At 43.9% G+C, this 25,361-nt stretch overlaps 1 protein-coding gene across 4 annotated transcripts in view; it reads left to right on the forward strand.

Annotated features, from left to right (window-relative positions):
- Positions 1-16,138, forward strand: part of LOC132228215 (chromatin remodeling regulator CECR2) — a 240,285-nt gene extending 224,147 nt beyond the window's left edge. Inside the window, exons 9-19 of one of the 4 annotated variants that reach the window (XM_059684237.1) lie at positions 1,465-1,594; positions 2,029-2,066; positions 2,148-2,239; positions 2,461-2,587; positions 3,731-4,119; positions 4,905-5,033; positions 5,221-6,061; positions 7,635-8,021; positions 8,565-9,054; positions 10,226-10,337; positions 11,379-16,138. In XM_059684237.1, coding sequence (XP_059540220.1) covers positions 1,465-1,594; positions 2,029-2,066; positions 2,148-2,239; positions 2,461-2,587; positions 3,731-4,119; positions 4,905-5,033; positions 5,221-6,061; positions 7,635-8,021; positions 8,565-9,054; positions 10,226-10,337; positions 11,379-11,384 — 2,741 coding nt within the window. In that variant the 3' untranslated portion in view covers positions 11,385-16,138. Of the gene's footprint in view, positions 1-1,464; positions 1,595-2,028; positions 2,067-2,147; positions 2,240-2,460; positions 2,588-3,730; positions 4,120-4,904; positions 5,034-5,220; positions 6,062-7,634; positions 9,055-10,225; positions 10,338-11,378 lie in introns of all 4 variants that reach the window. The other 3 variants (XM_059684234.1, XM_059684235.1, XM_059684236.1) reach the window with 3 other exon arrangements.
- Positions 16,139-25,361: the final 9,223 nt, after the last annotated feature.

Here is a 25,361-nt window from a genome sequence, read left to right on the forward strand (position 1 = left end):
TCGGGCTGGCCTGCACCCTCTTGCAGTCCGGGCTGAGGGACACACACACACACATACACACACACACACACACATACACACACCCGAGTGCACAAATTTCATGCACTGGGCCTCTACTATTGTTATAAATTGCAAAAAAAAAAAAATTGCAGTCAACTAGAAAAGGATTATTAAGTTGAGAAATACTTTATTAAAGTTAAGGTGGAAATGTTAAGCTTTGACAGCTTGGTAGATGCATGGGTAATTCATTAGTGTAGTTATATTTTTCTTTAAGCTTGAAGCCATTCTCTTTTTAAAAACAAACCAAAACAATTTTTAAAGTTGACAACAAAATGCCATTGATTAATTAAAGCAAATACTCTTAAGTTTATAAATAAAAGTAATGTAGGAACAGAAACACAAGTCAAACGGAACTTAATAAGGAAAACACTGTTTGCAGAATCATGTCACACTGGTAGCAATGGAAGACATGGGGCCTATCCCTTAGGGAAGAAAACAAGATCTATCCTGGCTTCTCCCTTCCGTTTTTGTGTCTGAAATTTTTCTTCATCCCTTTGCTTTTCTCTTTCTCGTGACCTTCCGATTCCCTACTGGCATCGAGTGCCCCATGGACACGGCTATGAGCCAAAAAAAAAATCATACCTGCCTTCCAGTTCTATGCCATTTCTAGCTGGCATTTTTTCCATGTTCCCAGCCAGACTTGGTAGAGGTCAGCTGCCAGTGTGGGGATTGGTTGAAGAGCAAAGACAATGGATGTGCATGGATGCCTTTGTAAACCTTGAGAACTTGTAGATGCATATAAAATCCTGTATGTGTTTGATTTGAGGGTCTGGCCCTGAAAATATATGTTATTTTTTGTTTCTTAATATGTTTTTATAGATTTTTAAAAAGAGAAAGGGACAGGGGAGAGAAACATCAATGAGAGAGAACCATCAATTGGCTGCCTCATATACACCTCCTACTGGGCATATGCCCTGACTGGGAATTGAACTGGCAACCTCTCAGTGCATGGGACAGCGCTCAACCAACTGAGCCACACCAAGCCAGCACTGTATGTTGCTTTTTAGAAAGAAAAAGAAAAGACCTCTGGTAGTGACAAGGATAATCCCTCATTTGGTCTTCTATTTTTTTTCTTTTTCTTCTGATTTCATTATTCTTCAGCCTTGCTCTTTTCCCTTTCCACATTCAAGTGCTTGCCTTATCACCCTCATCACTCAACTTGAACTCAGTATGACTAAGATGAAACAGTCTCACTTGTTTTTATTATTCATAAAGTATTCCATGTATAGAATCATCCTAATTACCAAAAAGAAACTGGCAAAGGAAGCACAGGTGACTTCATGATACTACTTTGTGATCTTTATTTCTTCCTTCTCTCACAATGATAAGGATAGTTAGTCAACATCTTAAGTAGAGAGTACTTACTTAACTCACTTGTACCATGATGCTTTGTGTCCATTGTAGACCGAGCTAAGAGGAGAAAGCTCAGGGAAGAAAGGGCATGGCTGCTGGCTCAAGGCAAGGAGCTCCCCCCAGAGCTTTCCCACCTGGACCCTAATTCCCCCATGAGGGAAGAAAAAAAGACTAAAGACCTGTGAGTATTTAATGGTACTAACAGTAGCAACCTGTAACATTTATTAAGCACTTGGGCATTGTGCTAAGTACTCTCTTATTTAATCCTTAAAACAAGACTCTGTGTTAGGTAATAATCCATCTTCATGAGCTTCTCATTCTATTTTATGCTTTTTGGGTTATTCTTTATATCATAAATATTCATTAGAGTAAAATAAGACCTGGGAAATAATGTGCTATTAAATAACTAACATAATGATAATAAAGTTTTGTGTCATCTATGCTAACCCTCATCTTCATAATTATTTTCTGGAGTGTTACCACTGTTACAAACATCATTAATAAAAATTATTGGGTCTATTCCAAAACTTGGTGCAACCAACTATGTCTGTGTTTGAATTAAGAGAGTTAAAGAGAGATCAAAGTTACTATTAATTTTTTATTTATGATTTACAGCTTTGAGTTGGATGATGATTTCACTGCTATGTATAAAGGTCAGTTCCATTCTTAACTATTGTGTTTTTTATAAAAGTACTCCTATGTGAGTGTATTAAGCTCTCTTCTTTGGCTCTCAGTTCTAGATGTGGTAAAGGCTCACAAGGATTCCTGGCCCTTTTTAGAACCTGTGGATGAATCTTATGCCCCAAACTATTATCAGATTATTAAGGTAGCTAAACCTACTATACAGTTACACCTATCGTGATGTTTGTTTTGCTCTTGCTCTTTGTTGTTGTGTTTTGCTTGAGTTTATTTATTGTTCCTTGAGGGTCCGGGTTGCTGATTGTATACCAGGCTGTTGAGCAACTCAGAACAGCATGATTCCTTTGCCTCATATGGGTTATGAGATGTTTTCTCCAGCATATTGTAATTAAATGTGTCCTGTTTTAGGTACCAATGGATATTTCAAGCATGGAGAAGAAACTAAATGGAGGTTTATACTGTACCAAGGAGGAATTTGTAAATGACATGAAGACAATGTTCAGGAATTGTCGAAAATATAATGGGGAAAGTAGTGGTAAGTGGGGCAGGGGTTTGCTCTGGATGCACATTAGCTGAACTATTGTAACCAAGAATAAAATGCCTTTTAGAAATATACATCTGGCCCTACCTGGTTTGGCTCAGTGGATAGAGCGTCAGCCTGCGGACTGAAGGGTCCCAGGTTTAATTCCAGTCAAGGGCACATTCCTGGGTTGCAGGCTCAATCCCCAGCAGGGGGTGTGCGGGAGTCAACCGATCAATGATTTTCTCTCATCATTGATATTTCTATCTCCTTTCCTCTCTGAAATCAATAAAAATATATTTTAGAAAAAGAGAGAGAGAGAATAAACCTCATCTACACACACACACACATACTGGTGATTTAGACCTTTCCTTAGGACTATTAAAAGAATGTGTATTAAAAGCCTTGGGATTGGCCATTCTAACCACTTAAACAATATGTGTCAAGGAATTCTCTCCTATCTCACACAATAGGAGAGTGTAGCTGGTGGCAACTAGGCTCAGGTTACTTCTCATTCTTCTACAGGCCAGTTTAGGTCCAGTTTGTACTGTGCCTCCTTAACACAGTGTACCACTGATGATAACTCTACCTAGATAGAGCTGATTCTTTATTTAAAAAAAAATTTTTTTTTAATATATTTTATTGATTTTCTACAAAGAAGGGAGAGGGATAGTTAGAAACATCGATGAGAGAGAAACATCGATCAGCCGCCTCCTGCACACCCCCCACTGGGGATGTGCCCGCAACCAAGGTACATGCCCTCAACCGGAATCGAACCCGGGACCCTCTAGTCCGCAGGCCGACGCTCTGTCCACTGAGCCAAACCGGTCAGGGCAAGAGCTGATTCTTAAATCATCTTGAGAAGCATACTTGATTAGCTGTCTATGGGTATATATGAGTTAGGTATGGGAACTTGGAGTAATTTGTGCAGTGGCTTGGAGAGCCTTAGTTTAAAACCTAAACAGATTCAGTGATTACATTTAATATTTTTACTGGCTTAGTGTAATGGTTCTAGAGTCACTGTCAGCCATGCAGCCTAGAGCCTCGTAGGACAGAAACTCAGTTTGCCCCAATAGCATCTTTTGTTTATCGTAGGACAGTTGTCTTTGATGCCTATAAAAACTGTAGCTGGAGGGCAATTCTTGTGTCTTCCTGTAGAGTATACCAAGATGTCGGATAATTTAGAGAGGTGTTTCCATCGGGCAATGATGAAGCATTTTCCCGGCGAAGATGGAGACACAGATGAAGAATTTTGGATCAGAGAGGATGAAAAGCGGGAGAAGAGACGGAGTCGGGCTGGGCGAAGTGGTGGAAGCCACATTTGCACCCGCTCCAGGGACTCCGAAGGGCCCAGCAGGAAACAGCAGCCTGTGGAGAATGGAGGAAAATCATTGCCACCTGCACACAGAGCTCCCTCCTCTGAGGCTGGTCAGAGCGGCAGCTCTACACGGCTCCCTCAGGAGGTGGGCACACCAAGTAACCAAGGCCTTCCTCGTCCCCTGCATTATGGTGGGATGCCCAACCAGGCACCCCTTTTAAACCAGCTGGTAAGAAATAGAAATTCTGCTGAGGTTTCTCCTAGTTGGTGAATTCAGAGGAAAGTAAAGCCTTTTCAGTTGGCTCCTCTTCCGTGATAATTTTGCTGTATATGGATGCTTTTTTCTCCCCTCATCTGTCCTTCCTTTATTCTTCCTTTGTTTTAAATCCTGTCTCTTAATCATTTGAACCACACATTATATCAACATGGGGGGAAAATTGAATAAAAATATCTCAAGTCTTATTATGTATAAAGCACAGAGGTACAGCCCCAGCCCTGTACACCAAATAAAGGTCTTGGGTTCAATCCCCAGTCAGGGCACATACCTGGTAGGTTGTGAGTTTGATCCTTAGGGTATATACAGGAGGCAACCAATCAATGTTTCTCCCCGTCCCTCTCCTTCTCTGAAATCAACAAATATATCTTCAGGTGAGGATTTACTAAAAAAAAAAAGCACAGCACAAAATACAATACATAAGGTATACAGCCTATCTTTGACATTAAAATTTCATTATGGGGGACAATTTGGGGGGGATATTAGCTTAAAAGGCTGTTGGCAGTGAGGGGGCAATAATGAAAAAGATAAACACAAGTTTGTCTCTCCTAGAGAGGGAAAGTGCTATGAGCTCTGGAGCTAGTCCTGCTCTGGGTGAGCCCATGTGCCACAATTCTTCCCTTCCTTCGTACTCTGTGCTGGGTCTATTATGTTCATCTTCAGGAAAGTCCTTATTTTCTTTCTAATGTTTATGCTTTCTTTCCCCACCCCCACTCCTTGCCTTACTCAATACCCTCCAGAGGCCAGCAGTACCTGGAACATTTGGCCATCTTCGAGGGTCAGATCCTGCTAATGTATATGTCTCCTCGAGAGTCCCAGAACCACACCCTGGGGAGCCTGTGCAGCAGCATCCACCTTTTGCCTTGCAGGTAAGCAACCTGCTCATGACCTGGAGGTATAGAGTCTCCAAGGTAACTTTTAGAAATGCAGTGTCTAACCAGGTTAAATTTATTATCATCTCCTATTCTATAGAGTCTATAGATGAAGCACATTACAAGGGATACCTGATTCTATGGGTCTGGTGAATGCCGCTATCTTCTCTTTTCTTGTTGCCAGCCTCCAGTTGGAATTAACAAGCATCGAGGACCCAGGCTGGGCATGCCCGAAGAGAAGCAAATGTGTGGGGGGTTGAGGCACCTTTCTAACATGGGATCACATCCTGGTTCCTTGCCTCTTGGGCAGATGAGTGGCCCCAGTCAGGATAGAAATATGTATACCCCAACTCAATTCCAGCCAGGATTTATTCCTCCCAGGCCTGGAGGGATTCCAGCCCGACCCCCAGACTTTCCTGAAAGCTCAGAAATTCCTCCCAGCCACATGTACCGATCATACAAATACCTGAATCGAGTACACCCTGCTGTCTGGAATGGGAACCACAGTACTGCAAACCCAAGACCCTTAGGGCCAGATGAAAAGCCCCTCATGGGGCCAGGACCGTCCCACCTGCCTCACACTCTTGGTCACATGATGGATTCCCGAGTGATGAGACCACCTCTTCCTCCAAACCAGTGGACTGAACAATCAAGCTTTCTACCTCATGGCATTCCTTCTTCAGGGTACATGCGACCGCACTGTAAATCCGGTGGGCATCGGTTACAGCCACCTCTAGCACCCAGTCCCCTGTTTGGAGCACCCTCCCAGGTTCTGAGAGGGGTGCAAGGAGGTGACTCCATGATGGACAGCCCAGAGATGATCGCCATGCAGCAGCTTTCCTCACGTGTTTGCCTGCCCGGTGTGCCTTACCACCCCCGACAGCCTGCTCCCCCACATTTACCTGGCCCTTTTCCACAGGGAGCTCACTCAGCATCAGTTAGTGTGTCAGCCCCCAAGCCTGCCTTGGGGAACCCTGGGAGGACACAGGATAACAGTGAAATAGAAGAGCCTGAAAATGACCGAGGTAATTTAGTCACTTTTATCTGACTTCTGGCCCTATAAGCGGTTCATTCATGAATAATCCTTTTACACAATATCAAGCCAAATATAAACTGATTTTCATCCTCTTTTTCTTGAACTACTCATGGTTGGGCCAATCGTGGTATTGTTTTTGATCCAAAGATCCAAAAAGATTACTGGCAATAGTGATCACTACACAGATGAGTGCCAGGCACTCTTTTTGAGGCTTTTAGATATATTAACTCATTTCATTCTCAGAACAAGCCTTCCAGATAGCTAGTATTATTAGTCTTGTTTTTACAGATGGAAAATCCAAGACACAAAGATAGTAGATGATTTGCTCTGATCTACTTAGTAAGTGGTGGAACTGAGACTCGAACCCAGACAGACTGGATCCAGCATCCACAGTTTTTTGTTGTTGTTGTTGTTTAATGTATTTTCATTGATTTCAGAGAGGAAGGGAGAGGAAGAGATAGAAACATCAGTGATGAAAGAAAATCATTGATTGGCTGCCCCTACTGGGGATCAAGCCCACAACCCGGGCATGTGCCCTGATCAGAATCGAACCCTGGACCCTTCGGTCCACAGGCTGACTCTCTATCCACTGAGCCAAACAAGCTAGGGCTGCATCCGCATTTTTAATCATGACATCAAACTGCCTTTAAAATTTCTTGTCCGGAAAGTTTATCATTATGAAATAAGTTTTCAATATTTTACTTAAAGTCTAATTATTTCTATCCTTTTATTCCCTGAACACATACCAATATCTACTGAGAATGAAGACTAGTGAGATTTCCCCTGGCCAGAGTGGCTTAGCTGGTTGAGTATGTCTCGTTCACCGAAAGGCCTTGTGGGGTTTGATACCCAGTCGGGGTATGTGGAGGAGGCAAACGATCAATGTTTCTCTCTCACATTGATGTTTCTCTCTCTGCCTCTCCCTTCCTCTCTCTTTAAAATAATTTTTTAAAGTGTTTTTTTAATAAGGTATTTTCATTCATTCAATAACTATTGATTCCCGTTTTGTGCAAATACTGAGGGGTATGGTGGGGAACAAAATAAAGTCACTATGGAGCTTATGCTCTAATAGGCCCAAGTTGGGGACTGGCCTCCTGTGAGCCATCATTCCCTGGTCTTTTCATTGTGTCAAGTTTTAGAGCTTCCCAGCCTGGTCTACAATTCTAGTAACAACCATACCCTCCTGCCGTATTCCGCATGCATCTAGTTGGAATCCATGAGCCATGAATCATCTCACACCGGTCCACTAATCTGTCGGTGACAACACAGGAAGAGGAAGGCAAGAACATCTCCATTATTTGGCAAACCTTTTGAGTAGCTGTAGAGTTGCTAGATCTTGCCTCCTGGTCTACGAAAGGGTCTTGCCTCCTGTGCAAGGGTCTCAACATTGTGACTCCTTTCAGGGATTCTCAAATTTTCTAGCTGAGGCTAAAATGACCACACATCCACCTCAACCCTGACTCCCCTTATCTGGCTGCTTATCATGTTCTTTTCATTATTACCTCCATTGGTATTGTCATTTCAGCTATTGAATTGTTCTTTTGTTCTCCATTTTCTTACAGCAGATCCCTTACCTGAGCTTGAGAAGCCACCAAGCGTTGGTGCCTCAGAGGGGGTATACCTCAAACAACTACCTCACACTACACCGCCCTTACCGACCAACTGTACCAGGCAGAGTTCGCCACAAGAAAGGGAAGCAGAGGGCCCAGAGCTCAAAAATGACTCCTCAGCATCTGAAAACAACTGTCAGGCAACAAAGGGCAAAAATACCTGGCCCTCGGAGAGTGGCTACATCAGCCCAGCAGCCCAGGGATGTATGAGGGACCTCTCCACTCTGGCAAATAGAGGAGCTCTGCCTGAAAATGGAGTGGTGATTGAAGTACCCACTTGTGGATCAGAAGGGAAGGGCCTTGGTGGTAGTGGTACAGAAAAGCCACTCTGCCCCAGAGGTAAAACATTGCAGGAAACCACTTCGTGTTCAGGACAGAACCCAGCTACACCTCCCAATGCAGACCCCGATTTGATGGAAAGCACTGTTAGTCAGTTTTCTCCCTTGTACATGCCTGGCCTGGAATACCCAAATTCAGCTACACATTATCACATCAGTTCAGGCCTACAAGGTCTTGGCCCTGTGATGGAAGGTAAACCTTCAGTATCACATCTTCAGCATTTTTCCCCGAGGGGCTTTCATTCTAACAGCCCTCATTCTGGAGTCTTTCCCCGTTATCGCCCCCACCAAGGAATGAGATATTCCTACCAGCCACCACCTCAGCCTTCCTACCATCACTATCAGCGAACTCCTTATTACACATGTCCACAGGGCTTTTCTGATTGGCAGAGACACCTTCATCCCCCGGGAAGCCCAAGTGGGCTCCCACCTAGCCAGCCTCCCCCTCCAAGACCCCTCTTCTCAGATAAGAATGCCATGGTTAATCTACAAGGCTGTGAGACACTAAATGCTGCCTTAACTTCCCCAACCTGCATGGATGCAGTGGCTGCTAAGGTCGGTGCAACTGATGGGCAGAATCCTGGTCCAGAGGAAGAGAAGCCAGATGAATCTATAGAGAGGCCAGAGAGTCCCAAAGAATTTTTAGACCTGGACAACCATAATGCAGCTACCAAGCAACAGAGTTCGTTGTCAGCCAGCGAGTATCTTTATGGGACTCCTCCTTCACCTCTGAGTTCAGGGATGGGGTTTGGTTCATCTGCTTTCCCACCTCAGGGTGTGATGCTACAAACAAGGCCTTCCTATACACCTCACCAGCCGGCCAGTCATCTCCAGCCCAGGGCATATTCTTCCCCTGTGGCTGCTCACCCACCTCACCATCCAGTGGCTGCCCAGCCCAACGGCCTCTCTCAGGAGGGCCCCATCTACCACTGTCAGGAAGAGGGCCTGGGCCACTTTCAGACTATAATGATGGAACAAATAGACACTGGAAGTGGAATAAGGGGACCTTTTCAAGAAACATACAGACCATCAGGGTAAGACTGCATTTGATTTATTTTTTCCCTGAAAAAAAGGAGTAGATGATAGTTTTTAAAAGAAAAATGGCCTTAGGAATAAAGATAAACTTTAGTGGTCTTCTGGGACCAAGAGGAGCATGTGAATCGTTGATATGGACACTTAATGGAAATGTATTAGCCATGAAGTTTGATTTTTATCTTTGACATTTTTTCCCCCTCATGAAAATGAATTGGCATTTAAGTGACTGTTTAGTTACATTTTGATACTGGAAACATGATGGCCACATTTGTGAGCTGTAGGCAAGGGCTTTAGCGTTGTTTCTGAGTTCATATACTCTGACCAAGGCAAAATAGGTCCCTCAAACCCAGCAGGGCAACAGGACATCATATTCAGGTTTTAATCCTCCTATCAGTTAAAGTTATGAGGCCTAATCATAAAACAAATGTTATCCAACTTAAAAGCCTACAGTCTCCTCCCCAACGCCAACCTAAGGAAGCCTTACCTCCAAACCCTCTCCTGCACTTACGTTTTGTCATATTTGTTTTCTACCTCTCTAAATATGTTCATTTTATTTTTTATTTTTTGCCTTTTTTCCTAAACCATCCTAAAGTAAATTTTAGACATCATGACCCTTTATCCCTAAATACTTCCACATGTGTATCCTAAAAATAAGGATCATTGTCCTGGACCACAATATCAAACTATTAATCACACCCAAGGAAAAGGATATTAATAGTATCTAACATAGAGTCCTAATTGCTCCAGTTGTTCCCAAAATGTCTTTTATAGCTATGTTTCTTTGTTTTGATTTTTTTACATTCAAGATCTAATCAATGTTTATGTATTTACACTTGATTATAATGTCTGTTTAGTCTCTTACAGCATTCACCCTATCATTGTGTTGTTTTCTTTTGTGTTCAAAGAGCCGTGGCCAGTTCTCATGTAGTGTCCCAAATTCTGAATTCTTACTGTTTGATTGTGTTTACAGTCCAGTTAAACACTAAATAAGTGGTCATGTACTTACTACATCATACCCTAGACTAGAGGCACATAATGCTAGTTTTGTCCCAGTATTGGTGATTTCCAGTTTAATTACCTGGATAATTAAGGCAGTAGCTGCCCAAGATTTTCATGATTAAAGAATCTTTTTTCCTTCAATTCTTAACTGTTCCTCTCTCATGGCTATAGAATGCAAATGCATCCAGTCCAGGCACAGTCCTCTTTCCCAAAGACCCCAGCACCAGCAACATTGCAGGAAGAGCTGCCACCACATAAGCCCCCAACACTCTCTCTTGATCAGGTAAGAGGCACCAAAAATTAGAGCTTTCTTTATTCCTGCAGGTGGTAGGAGAGAAGTACATAGTCCCAATCCACATTGGGAATCCACTGATGTGGAGAGCTGACTTAAGTTATACGTGGATTGGGTCGGCACCTCTAACCCCACATTTTTCATGACTTTCATTGCTGTTCTGAAAAAATATATATTTTAATGTGTCCTATTGATACAGGCACTTTTCCCAGAAAGTGCTGCAGGCTCTGTGCTCGAGGTTGACTCAGCAGTGGAAAGATCAAGAGAAGGCCTCTGGAAGTAGCTTCTCTACTTTTGCCACATGTTCCTTTTTCCTTTACTTAGGTAACCAGCTATTTGGAGATTATTTAAACTTTATTTTTCCAAACTGGCCACCGGCATGTATTTTGATATATCCCTTGCCTATTTTATCCTTTCTACCTATTTGATTTTTGAGGGTCTAGGCCAGCCGTGGGCAAACTACGGCCCGCGGGCCGAATCCGGCCCATTTGAAATGAATAAAACTATAAAAAAAAAAAAAAAGACCGTACCCTTTTATGTAATGATGTTTACTTTGAATTTATATTAGTTCACACAAACACTCCATCCATGCTTTTGTTCCGGCCCTCCGGTCCAGTTTAAGAACCCATTGTGGCCCTTGAGTCAAAAAGTTTGCCCACCCCTGGTCTAGACAATCAGGTTTTAAAATAATAGTAGCTACTTTTGAGTGCTGCTTCGGTACCTGGCACTGTGCTAAGAGCTTCTGCATGCAGTCTTCTCTCAATAAGTCTCTCCCTCGGCCTCCACAAAGTAGGTGTCAGTCACAGCAGCATTGTCATTCCTGCTGTACACGACGTCTATAGATACTGGTAGGGTTTGAGTGGGAGGTCCAGCACTTCCGAGCCGCCTCTGGAAGTAAAATGGATGGGGAAACAAAATCCAGCCATTTTCCCAGATTAGAGGAACAGGTCTTTGGCTTATTTAATTTTTTTTTTTTAACAATTAACACAAATGTGAATTTTGTTTAAAACATCCTTGTTTTGCTTTTCCCAGAGCTAGTCCAAGGAGGAAATAACCCCTAAGAAAACAGAAAGCTGCACATGAATACTGGAACATGGAGAATTTCGGGGAACAATCCTCGCCCATCTTTATTCCTGTCACCCTGCCGTGTCCCCTCACAGTGTACCACCTCATGCCATCCAGGAGCTGGAGCCATGCCCACAGCCCTAGAATCACTCTGCTCAAATAACTTAACACAGCTTGCAAGAGTCCTGGTCAGATATCTCTTGCATGGCTGGTAGTCAAGAACAAATGAATTGTAGTTAGTGATGGCTTCCAGGTCCTGAGACTTGTTCAGGGAAAATCATCTAAAAGTTGGTAGGGGCATACATAAGCATGGAATGGAATGGTGCTTGTAAACTTTCATGAGCAGCTAAACTCAGGTATATATTTGGGGAAGGAGCTACTCATGGTATTGTCTTTGGAGCTGGGTCCAGTTTACAGAATTTTCACGTTGCCTTTTAAAATAATTTTTGTTGGTGATGGTGAATGTATGTACATAAACTGGGAAGGTGGGTAGGAATCTGGAAAAAATGGAAGTCCTAACTGTAGTGGGCACACCACAGTGGAGTGATCCTTATCTGTTTACAATCACATCACACTGAATATTTGGGGAACTAGAGAAGAAGGTAGAAAAGAAACTCTTATAAGTCACTGTGTATTCGTCAGTGGCCAGCTGTCCTTTAAGAGTAAAGAGGCTTTCTTTCCAATCAGCCCAAGAGAGTTTTAGTCCACTGCCCCCTAACTGTTCAGTTTCTCAGTTCAGAGGCAGTCTCTCACGGCCTTCTAGAAGTTTCCGCCCAGAAGACAGCCTGCCCTCTTGTCTGGTGGCTCAGGTCTTAGACTGGGAGATCAGTGCCCTTCCTGGTTTGCCACCAGCTCTACCAGAGCTGTAAACCAATTTCTGGAATTGGGATCACTGGAGTATTTTCTTAGAAGAGAAAATGATTTATCCCCTTCACAGGCCTGCTGGGACTGTGATCTGGAAGGCATCACACAAAGCTTTCTGGCACAAATCACATTTTGTGGAAGTGACTACTCAGGTTTGTATATGTTAGTATCAGTAAAGAAATTGCACAGTTTTGAATAGGGAAAATGTATTCTATAGGTTTACAGTTGGAATTTAGGAATATTTCACTATATATAGTCCTTATTTTAAATGTAAAATAAGTCATGGTGGTTTAAAATAGCTATCAAGAACAAGTTTCGGGGAATCGTTTGTCGTATATGTGATAGGAAACAATTCTACAGTATTAAATTACTTTATTACAGTTTTAGAAGTGAATTACACTGGATTCTCCCTGTTTAGCATTCTGTATTTGATTTTAGTTGAGATGCCACCAAAGTTAGGGCTTATATAAATATCCCACAAAGAAAGAACTAAGGAAAATGCCCTGAAATTAATAGATTTTTTTAAAGAATAGCATATTTTTAAGCATGCCTTTGGAATAGTGGAAAAGCTACCAAGGTATATTAATCTGTCCTGTTTACTTATAAATTCATCTGTGTGAAGTGCCAATAGAACCTTTCACTCCAATATCCTGATGAAATGTGAAACTGTCATTTAAAGTTTTCTAAACATATGCTATCCTTAGGAAAAGAAACAGATTGGAACCATTTATGTTATACAAATGGGCCCCAAGACACAGCTCCAGTATAAGGGAAATTCATACACATAAAGGCATTCTTGTTGACCTGGCAGTGTGGCTCATGGCTCAGGCATGATTGAATTGAGTAGAGAACACAGGTGTCTGCCTCTAAGATACAATGGACAACAATATGAATTTTTCTCTAACAGGCTTTAATTTTAAATTTGGTATGCTTTTAAGTGGAATGAGTTTGGAGGCTATGTTCTCATTCTATCTTAATTTTTGTTAGAAACATATTGTGGGCATAATCTGGTTTAGAGAAATGCAGAGGTCATCATTCTCTGCAAGAAGAGCAGATTAGAAGGTTTGTGGGCAGGTCTCCGCCAGCCCTTAAGCTAGTTAGTGTGGAAGGTAGCATGGTGGAAGTATTATTACTTCTGTTTCTGTGTATGTGCAAAAGCAGGAAGGAGAGGGAAAGACCAATTGGTCTTTAGAGCTAGCATAGGTCTGGCTAGACCTGGTCTTAGCCCAGAGCATTCTGTCACTGACAGCCTTTCTCTTTTTACATGAAAGCAGATTTGAGTGAGAGGCCTTTTCTCCTTCCTGAACTAGGAACACACTAACCGTAGGTACTCTTCCTTGATGCTAATGCTGTAGGGATTGTTTTGTGCTGAAATCCCTGGAGCATGGATAAGAGAAGAGTGGAAGCAATAGTTGGCTGATATGTACCCTTTCCTTCCGCCCTGGTTGCATTTGAGCAGCTGTGTACACACTGCTTAAGGTAATTGTAATCCTTTCTTCTCACTCCCAGCCCTTTATCTATCCCCTATTGTTAGAAGCTGTGAAGAGTATAGGGGAAAAAATCAGTAAATTCTTTTATCCTTAATCTTCCTTCTTGCTAATGTAGAGAGGTGAGGAAATAATTAAGGCAAATGATAGGAAATTGAACTACTGTATTATCACACTGTGAAAAGGGGCAACAGAAACATGTCAGCCTTGCTGCATCCTGTGTGGAAATTTGGTTGTGCGTTACAGGTACTTCATCCCTGTCTGGTATATCCTGAGCTTTAACTGGCCTTTGAAGTGCAGATATTCTAGAAGCCATCAAGAGCTGTAGGATTATAGGAGTACCTATGATAAACTACTATAGGCTGCTCATCCACACATTCCTCTAGCAGGCTCTTTTTTTCTGACCTTTTCTTTCTCCTCTGCCACTCTTTCCAAGTGTCTTAAGCAGATGCATTTGCCATCTTCTCCATTAGGGAATGAATGGTGATCATGTAACATGCTATACTAGACAGTGGAGTGTAAGGAGATCCTAAGAAGTTCTGCTCTTGGGCTAGAAGGACTTACACACTGGATCACTGCAGCCTTATCGCGGTGCTGGCGCTCAGTAGTCCCTAAGGAGGTCAGCTGCACTCTAAAGGATGAGTCTCTCACCTATTTGATTTCATATTAATGGCTAACCTTTATTGGAGTTGGTAATATTTCCCCAAGACCCAAGAGAAATAAAACATCCAGAACGAAAAGGAGAGCCTTTTGAAAGATTTCTGGTTTGGATGTTTTTTTCCCCCCTCAGAGCCTGTTCATTTAAAAAATTAGCTATTGGCTAAAATTTATTATGGTATGCATTTGGAGAATAAGGAAGGACAAAATATGCAGATTCTTGTTCATAGAATTTTTCCATCCCAATTTTTAAAAATAAAATGTGAAGTCATCCATCTCTCCTTAGGTTGGTTAGTTCTTCTGATCGTTTATATGAGCTTATTAACAGTGAGCCCAACAGCTGCTCTCAAAAGGCAAACTTTTCCATGCTCATCTTCATTTTTTGTGGTAGTTTGTACCCTTTAGTCCAGTCAAACCTCAGCATGTGAGTGTCAACTTGCCCTAGCCTAGTCCTCAGACCTTGGAAGTGCTTGTCCTGACTAACCATTTGGTGTCTGTGGCACTTATCTGCTGTATCGTTATTTATACTAACTGTTACTGTCCAAAACACAAAATTTGTTGGTTGAACTTTTTTTTTTGCTTTTTTTTTTTTTATAGACTTTCAAATCTAGAAATAATATACTGCTCTTAAGACCTGCTTTGAAACTTCACAGGAAGTCTTAATCCAGCAGTCCCAAAGCAAGGACAGTTACATAGCGTCAGAATCCTGACATTCTTTCAGAGAAACTATTGTTAAGGAAATGAAAGGCTTAAAGTTTTCTAGCATTATTGCCCCCCTTTGTGTCTGTCAGTCCATTTGCTCTCCCCTCCCCCCCCACCGGATTCTGCATGGAGTCCAGTTTGTAAGAATGAGTGAAGGACTGTTCAACCCTGGGGCTTTCTGGGGTGCAGTATTCCTGCAGACAGCACTGTTCAACACTACAGTGAGAAGATAGTTGGAATTTTGGTTGAGCATGCAGGGGCTCACATCACTGTCTAGGAAGCAAGACTGTGTCTTAGGAGGCTTTCTGTGTGAGAAGAACAGACCCCCTTTTTCTTTTTGGGTGGGTTGGAATCTACCATGCATCCTTAGGACACTGAGCCATGTCATCTCTCCTATGAATCTGTGCACAAGCTTTGTCTGCAGGCTGAGTGTTTATCCCTCTCTGCTTTGTAGGACCTTTGCTAAACAGACTTTTGGAGAAGCTGTCTCCTGGCTAGTCTCTTTAATTCTGCACCAGGGATTTACTGAACCTTTATGTAGAGATGCCTGATAACCAACTAATTTTCCTGTGCATTGGGGTTGGAAACGGGTATGGATATTTAATAAGTTACTGAAAATGCTGAGCCCTGTTCAGACACTGTGGGACCCCCTTTCCATAGCTGGGATCAGGCACCTCACCCTCCTGCCTTGCACACAGCTCCTGGGAGCCCAGGCCAGTGTCCACTAGCCTGTGGCATACAGGGTCAGGGATTCTTTGTGCCTGCTGCAAAGGCTCTGAACTTTGCTGGCCAATACTGGAAAGGGGAATGGTATTTATTTTTATATTGTGTATATTTTGTCGTGCTCTGCTGATTCCCTGTTTAAGAGCGACACTTACCTCAATAGTTAGTTCAATATTGTGTGTTGGATAATTTTTGGAAAGAACTTTTTAAAAAGCTTTTTGATCTTTGGAGGTCTGTAGATTTATTTCCATATGAACTGGTTATTTTGTATAAAGTACATTCTTAAAATAGCAAGTCTCTGATGTGTGTGAGTTGTGTGTGTCTATGTGTCACTTTTATTATCAGGGCAAACTCCCATCAAAACAGGTTTATTCTAGGTCCCAAATGCCATTACCTCAAAAATGCCATCCCAGCCCTGCCCGGTGTGGTTCAGTGGTTAGAGTGTCAGCCCTCGCACCAAGGGATCACGGGTTCAATTTCCAGTCAAGGACACATACCTGGGTTGCAGGTTTGATCCACAGCCTGCAGTCAGGGCATGTGTGGGAGGCAACCAATCAATGTCTATATCTCCATCTCCCCCCTTCCTGTCTCCCACTCTTTCTAAAAAATCAGTGGAAAAAATATCCTCCAGTGAAGATTAATAAAAAAGAAAATGTCATCCCAGCCCTGGCTGGTGTAGCTCATTTGGTTGGAGCATAATCCTGTGCAGCAAAGGGTCGCAGATTCGTTTCCTGGTCAGGGCACATACCCTGGTTGTGGATTTGATTCTCAGAGTGTGTATGGAAGGCAATTGGTTGATGTTTCTCACATCAGTCTTTCTCCCTCTCCCTTTCTCTCTCTGAAATCATTAAGAAATATCCTCAGGCCCAGCCAGCGTGGCTCAGTGGTTAAGAGTCAACCTATGAACCAGGAGGTCCCGGTTCAAGTCCTGGTCAGGGTACATGCCCAGGCTGTGGGTTCGATCCCCAGTGTAGGGCATGCAGGAAGCAGCTGATCAATGATTCTCTCTCATCATTGATCTCTCTCTCTCTCTCTCTCCTTCCCTTCTGCTCTGAAATCAATAAAAATAGTTTTTTAAAAAAGAAGAAGAAGAACATATCCTCAGGTAAGAATTTTTTTAAAAAGTCAGGCCAAGATGGCGGCGTAGGTAAATGCCAGTACTCCATCACCTCCCACAACCACGTCAGAATTACAACTGAAATACAGAAGAACCATCTTTCAGAACCACCTGAAATCTGATTGAATGGAAGTCCCACAGCTAGAGTAGTAAAGGAGAAAGCATATTGAAACTGATAGGAGAGATGGGATGGGCTGGTCCAACACCCACATGTGGTTTCTCCCTTCCCCCTCATCAGGAGGGATATCTCGGCTGCAGAGGCCTCCCATGAGGAGTAAAGGGTTCCAGTCCCACATCAGACCCCCAGCCCAAGTTTCCAGAGCTCGGAAGAGAAGTCTTTGTAAATTGGGGCTGTAAAAACCAATAGGAATTGTGGCTGTGTAACAAGGAGACTGCTGGAGACCCAGACAGTTCCTTTTAAAGGGCCAACATACAAACTTAGATGGACCCACTGCAGCAACTTGGGGAAATACAGGGAAGAATTGGATTGTCTGGCATCAGGGCATGAATTTAGGGACAGCTTTCTCCCAGACAGGTGCTTTCAGGAGTCATTGTTCCTGTGCTGGCCACTTCCCCTCACAGAGCTGTCTGGCAACCATATCTGAGTTTCCATCAGCCTAGCTCACACATTCGCTTGCCCTGGGGATTCCATGAGATCATCTCCCCATCTAACTTGAGTCCAAACTGCAGCTGCTTTTCCATATGAATGGCCTGTCCTGGATTGGACTTAAGACTTTCCTAAAATCTCTCAAGCAGTAGCTAGTGTCAGTAAGATCTGACACTAGCAGCAGCCTGACTTCATAGCTTGTCCTCGCCTGGGAACTTCCAAGCCCAACACAGGTAGCAGCAATTTGCAGATCATTGTAGCTCTGGCCCGGTGGCCCCAGGCAGTGACTGACTGCACATCCCAGGATGCCCCAAAGCCAGTGCACCTGGTGGACAGCTTCACACCATACCAGCTTACAACTCTACACATCCACAAGCAACACACCAAAGGGGCAGACTCTGAGCACCAATGCCCCACTGAAGCAAGTCCTGCTCCATAGGGGTATTCCCTGCACAGCAACTCTTCCATTGTGGTTGCAGCAGGTCCTCACAGCCAAATGGCCTGGAGGTCAAATTCTCCCAGTGATGCCAACAGAAATCAAGGCTCAACTACAAGACTGTGCTACATAACCCACATAGAGGTGCATCTAGAATGCCATCTGAGGTGATTGGGGAGATCCACTGGGCCCTAAAGGACACCTACTAAACAAGGCCATTCTACCAATTCCAGGAGACATAGCAGGTCTACCTAATACATAGAAACAAACACAGGGAAGCAATCAAAGTGCAGAGACAAACATTTCACAAATGAAAGAACAGCCTGGCCAGCCCAGTTGAGCATCCACCTGTGAACCTGGAGGTCATGGTTTGATTCCTGGTCAGGGCACATGCCCAGGTTGCGGGCTCAATCCCCAGTGGGGGACATGCAGGAGGCAGCCAACCAATGATTTTCATTATTCATGTTTCTGCTTCTCCCTCTCTCAAATCAAAATGTGTGTGTGTGTGTGTGTGTGTGTGTGTGTGTGTGTATGTGCATGTGCATGTGCATATACATATACACACACACACTAGAGGCCTGGTGCACAAAATTTGTGCATGAGACGGGGTCTCTCAGCCCAGCATGCACCCTCTCCAATCTGGGACCCCTTGGGGGATGTCCGACTGCCAGTTTAGGCCCGATCCTGCTGGCAGTCGAGCATCCCTCTCACAACCTGGGACTACTGGCTCCTAACTGCTCACCTGCCTACCGAATGATTACCCCTAACTGCTCTCCTGCCTGCCTGATGACCCCTAACCACCTCTGCCTTCCTGCCTGAGCGCCCCTAACCGCCTCTGCCTTCCTGCCTGGTCACCCCTAATTGCCCTCCCCTGCCAGCCTGGTCACCCCTAACCACCTCTGCCTCAGCCCCTGCCACCGTGGCTTTATCCAGAAAATGTCTGGTCTAATTAGCATATTACTCTTGTGTGTGTGTGTGTGTGTATGTGTGTGAATTTTAAGAAGAGAAGAAATCTCCAGTGGGAAAACTAAAAGAAATGGAAGAAAACTACTAGACACAAGAGTTCAAAACAATTATTATAAGGATGCTCAAGGATCTTACTGAGAGAGAACTTTAAGGGACTTAGTGAGACTTTCAAGGATCTTAGAATTTCAAATACATGAAAAAGGACCTGTCAGAAAATAAGCATACATTAACTGCAATAATAATTTACAGGGATTCAACAATAGAGGAGAGGATTCTGAGAAATCAATGATTTGGAATAAGAAGCAAAAAAACATGCAAGCAAAAAAGCAAAAAGAATCCAAAAATATTAAGATAGTGGGACAACTTCAAGCCTACCAACATTCACATTATGGGGGTGCCAGAAGGAGAAGAGAGAACAAGATATTGAAAACCTATTTGAAGAAATAATGATGGAAAGCTTCCCCTAACTCATAAAGAAGTACATTTACCAGTCCAGGAACCACAGAGAGTCCCAAACAAGAGCAACCCAAAGTGGCCCACACCAAGACACATCATAATTAAAATGCCAAAGCTTAAAGACAGAACTGAAAAGCAGCAAGAGAAAGGCAATTAGTTACCTACAAGGGAGCACCCATATGAATGTCAGCTGATTTCTCAACAAAAATGTAGGCAAGAAATACTCAAAAGTAATGAAGGACATACAACCAAGATTATTCTACCCAGCAAAGTTCTCATTTAGAATTGAAGGCCAGCGTGGCTCAGTAGTTCAGCATTGACCTATGAACCAGGAGGTCAACAGTTCAGGACATATACCTGGGTTTCTGGCTCGGTCCCCATTGGGGAGTGTGCAGGAGGCAGCCAATCAATGATTCTGTCTCATCATTGATGTTTCTACCTACCCTTTCCCTTCCTTTGAAATCAATAAAAAAATTTTTTTAATTGAAGGTCAGATAACGATCTTCACATACAAGAAAAAGCTAAAGGAGTTCACCACCAAACCAGTATTACTTGAAATGTTGAAAGGTATTCTTTAAGAAAAAGGGGGTGGAGGGAGGGGAGGAAGAAGAAAGATAACAAATATGAACAATAAAATGTTGAATACATATCAACAACTCAATCAAAAAATCAAAATAAATGAACAAGGAATCTAATGAACAAAATAAATGAATAAAATAGAACCAGAGATAAGGGAACATGGAATAGACCTGAATCTCAGAGGGAAGGGGAGAGGGAGAAGAGATCAACCAAAAAACTTATATGCATATGTGCATCAACTATGGTCACATTAGGGTGATGAAGGCCTGGGATGGGCAGGAACCAGGGGGAGGTGGGGGAAGAGGGGACATTTATAATACTCTCAGCCATAAAGATTTTCTTTTTAAGTCATCCCATCCTAGCCTCATTCAAGGTAGATGGTATCAGTTGGCATGGGAGCTGTGGACCCTGTGCAGTTAATAGTTCTGTGTGCTCCAGAGAACTTAAGAACAATAGTAAAACACTGGCAGTTCTACACAATATCATACATTAACCACCACCCCTCGCCCCCATACCACCCACACATTCCCAGCCCTTGATACATCATTTTAAACACACCTTAATGCACTAATTTTGATCTCCTTCCAAAATCCAGGGCCTGGTAAGTAAAGTTGATAATGGGGTATCAGTGGGCAGCTCTAGCCTGGAGCCATCTGAATTACACATGGCCAGAGTGGGAGCTACAAGTTAAGTAAGCAGGCACTTTTCTACCTACCCATTTTATTTATTTATTTTTATTTCCATGGGAGGGGTTTTAATTGGGGGAGGAAGAGAATAGCTATAGCCTTGAGACACCAAAATTCCTGGCCTTGTTTAGCCTTAAATAATTCACCTTGCACAATAGTTGCATTCAGTAAAAAGTCTATCATAGGCAATACCAATTTCTTAATCTATTGTTCGCTCCTAGGGCAATGGTAGATCTTTCCATCTTGACTGCCAGTTGTTTGGTATCAAATTATTTCACATTATTTTTCAGATTTTCCTCCTGTTGTTATCTTTAAAACCGTGTTCCCATTTCATTCTCCCCTGAAAAACAGCCTATCTAATAAAAGACAGAGATGCAAATTGACCGTACCTTCACTACACCCACCAGCCAATTGGCAATATGCAAATTAACTGCCAACAAAGATGGCAGCTAATTTGCATACTGCAGGCTGGGCGGGACAGCAGGAGCCGCCATCCAGGCCCCCATGTGTGTGGCCCTGGGTGGCAGGGCTCAGGCAGGCGCGGTGATTGCGGGGGCCCTGCCCCGTGTGCAGCCCCGGCCGGCAGGGCGACACGATCAGCGAAGCAGGACTGGGGCTTGGTGAATGGGTGCGAGCCAGACCTCCTGGCCCTTCCCCCCAGCCAGCAGGCTCCTATCAATCTTCAGTTTCTACTGAAAGGAATGTGGCGCCTCCACTGCGCAGCCTCCCAGGACTCGGACTCCCAGGCTCTGGAGTGGAGACTTCAACAAGGACTTCAGCGCCTGCTCGGGAAAAACCGCCACCTCCCTACTCCACAGCTGCTTCTGTGTCTGCAAGAAACTGCACATGCTCCTCTCTGTGAGATGGGCGGGGCCAGAGCCTGAGTTGAGCAGTTCCATGATAGTGATAGCTGGACCAGTGCAGGGATGGAGGGTAGGAGGGCGGGGAAGGAGCAAGGGGGAAGCTCTGGTTCCCTGCTCCTCCTCCCACAGGCATGGCCCTTGCTGCTGTTATGATAAAAGGAGTTGTGCTTTTCTAACTGTCTGGGTAAAGGAAACAAGTGTCTGTTAACTTCTGATCTTACTCTCCGAGCTGCCAGTTAATCCCTCTGGATGCATCATATCCAACCTCCAAAGGATCCGAGGGGCAGGATCAACCTTCGTTCCATAGTTGAGGAAACTGACCAATAAACACATGTGTCTCATGCCTCAGTGTCAACTCCCTCAGAAATCTCCAGGTAATGACTCAGATTCTATATCTAAGGGTATATTTTCTTCTGTTTTCATGTTTAATTCAGCCCCAGGAATCAAATAATACAATAAAGAATAAAATGAGTTCAGAGGGCTCAGCATTGTATTCCCAGGGCCGTTGGTCCCACACAAACTGCAGAGCTCAGTTATCCTGAGATGAAAGGAAAGGAAAGAGAAACGTGAAAGGTTTCCCAGCTCAGTCACAGAGACATCTCATAACCACATATTAAGGACATGACATTAACTTAGGGGTGGAAAGGACACAAATGGAATAGAAGATGGAGCCATTTGGAGTGAGCAGGCCAGCAGGGCGGCAGGGGCGAGCAGGCCAGCAGGGGGGGCAGTTAGGGCCGAACAGGCCGGCACGGGGGGTAGTTGGGGTGAGCACACTGGTACGGAGGACAGTTGGGGGTGATCAGGCTGGCAGGGGGCATTTGGGGGCAAGTAGGCTGGCGCTGGGGGGTAGTTGGGGGCAAGCAGGCTGACAGGCAGGTGAGTGGTTAGGAGCCAGCAGTCCCAGATTGTGAGAGGGATGTCCGACTGCCAGTTTAGGCCCAATCCCTGTAAACCGGCAGTAGGACATCCTTCCAGGGGTCCCAGATTGGAAAGGGTGCAGGCCGGGTTGAGGGACACCCCCCCCCCCGAGTGCACAAATTTTTGTGCACCGGGCCACTAGTCCTATATAATAGCACTAATATGCAAATTGACCATCACTCCAACACACAAGATGGCCACCCCCATGTGGACACAAGATGGCCAGCAGGGGAGGGCAGTGTGGGTGATCAGGGCAGTTGGGAAGAACCAGGCCTGCAGGGGAGGACAGTTTGCGGGGACAAGGCAGTTAGGGGTGACCAGGCTGACAGGGGAGGGCGGTTAGGGGTGACCAGACCAGCAGAGGAGGGCAGTTAGGGGCAACCAGGCTGGCAAGGGAGGGCAGTTAGGGGTGACTGGTCCAGTAGGGGAGGATAGTTGGAGGTGACCAGCCTGGCAGGGGAGGGCAGTTAGGGGCAATCGGGCTGGCAGGGGAGTGATTAGGTGGTGATCAGGCTGGCAGGCAGAAGCAATTAGGGGCAATCAGGTAGGCAGGCAGATGAGTGGTTGGGAGCCAGCAGTCCTGGATTGTGAGAGGGATGTCTGACTGCACGTTTAGGCCCAATCCCACTGGGCCTAAACGGGAAGTCGGACATCCCTCGAGGGGTCCCAGATTGGAGAGGGTGCAGGCTGGGCTGAGGGACACACACACACACTCCACCCTGTGCACGAATTTCATGCACCGGGCCTCTAGTGTTTCCTATAAAATATTATGTCTATCTCATTTCCTAGTTTTATAGTTGTACTGCCATATAATTTTCAAAGCAAGAGAAAATTTAAAGTAAAAAATCATTAGTAAACCCCAGATTTGAAATGGTAATGGTCAGATTGTTTATCTCACTTGACTCTGTCCCTCTTTTCTCCCAATGGGGCAAGGTAGGTGGGGCACTGCTTTAGCCTGGCTTTCTTTGTTATGTTGACACTGGCATGATCAGCATCAATTCCTCTCTCTGCATAATAGTATCACACCCTTAAAATTTATGTAAAGTTGATTTCTAACTTGGGTTCCCAACTGAAACCTCTTCTGCAACATGAATTCCTTATCAAAAGCTAAATTTTGACAGTTTTAGCTAATAGTAGGGTTTGACTTTACTTTTAATAGGAATTTAGCTCTTAGCAGAGTGCCTGGGTATTGCCAGAAATATCTGCTCAGGACCAAAACAAAGTATTTTCCACTAGTCAACTGTTTCAAAACTTGGTACCACTTGGAAGCCAACCTTCATCCTGAAATCTTCCTAGATGGTGAATGACCTATCTCATTAAACTGTTAGGCAAGAGTTGCCTTGGGAAGGAATGCCATTGGACCTTTCCTCCTGAGTGTCCAGTCTATTAATTGCCTTCACTGTCCCCTCCCTCACTGAGTTCTCTATAAATGGGTCATCAGATGTTTTCCTGGCATCATGATTTTCCCGTGGGTGTTTTCAAAGGAGAACATCTGTGCATATATTGTAGTCCCCTCTCTGTTACCAAGGCTCAGTCTAAATTTAGCTAAAACCTTTAGTGTATAATGGACTCTGAAATGCTAGCCAAGAAGGCAGTTGGAAAATCCCCAGATTGAGTGGAATCATAAAATATTTATCCTTCTGTGACTGGCTTATTTCACTTAGCATAATGTTGTCAAGGTTTCTCCATGTTGTAGTGTGTATCAGAATATCCTTTTTTTAAAATATATTTTTTATTGATTTCAGAAAGGAAGGGAGAGAGAGATAGAAACATCAATTATGAGAATCATTGAGTGGCTGCCTCCCACCCCCACAACCCCCACTAGCGATCAAGCCCACAACCCAGGCATGTGTCCTGACCGGGAATCAAGCTGTGACTTCCTGGTTTATGGGTCGATGAATATCCTTAATCCTTGAGGCTGAATATACCTTTTTTTAATCTTTTGATCAATCAATGAACATGTGGGTTGTTTCCCTCTTTGGGCTATCTTCAATAATGTTAATAAATATGGTGTACAAATGTCTGTGTAAGACCCTGATTTCAGTTCTGGGTATATGCCCTAAAGTGGAGTTGCTGGATTGTAATGTAATCCTATTTTTAATTTTTTTTTTTTTTTTTTTTTTAGGAACTGCCATGCCACTGTACCATTCATTCCAAAGTAGTACGTTCCCATCAACAATGCACAGAGTTCCAGTTTTTCCAAATCCTCAGCAGCATGTTTTCTGGTTTTTTTTAATTATGCCTCCCTCGCTGGTGTGAGGTGATAGCATTCTAGTGCCCTTTCTTGTACACATTGCTATTCCCTCTTTCGCAGCTGCCGCTTTAAAATCATGTCAACAGCCAAACTTGTCTTCCCTCCCCTCTCCTCATCCAATACCAATATCAGTGCTCCTGCTGATCCATGTCTCATCCCTGGTAATTGTCCTTGCATGTTCAACCAGCTGCCAGGCCCTATTGATTCTTCACAGAAATCATATCTCTTCCCTCCTGCACGCAGGTTCTCAGTTTTATGTCTTGCTTAGATTATTGTAATAACCCTGGCCTGTCCAAACCACTTTGCTGCCATAAACCTGAACTGTGCCCTCTAAGTCCCTTCTCGCCATCCCAGAGTAGCTTCCCATTGCCCACAGGAAAGGGAGGGGGGAAATTAGTGAACACCATTTATGTGCCAGGTACTGTACTAAGTGCTCTGCATCTAAGTGTAAGTCTCATTTCACATATAAGGAAGCAGGCACAGAGAAGTAACTTGTTTAACATTACAGATTGTAAGTGGTAAACGAATTCAAATCAGCTCAAAAGCAGTCTTACCCCAAAGCCTATGAGCCACTCTGCTCTCCAGCCTTGTCAATCTTCTTGTGATGTAGAAAAACACTAAATTAAGTAGCT

Source organism: Myotis daubentonii, chromosome 2 (genome assembly GCF_963259705.1).
Source record: "Myotis daubentonii chromosome 2, mMyoDau2.1, whole genome shotgun sequence".
In the NCBI taxonomy this organism is placed as follows: domain Eukaryota; kingdom Metazoa; phylum Chordata; class Mammalia; order Chiroptera; family Vespertilionidae; genus Myotis; species Myotis daubentonii.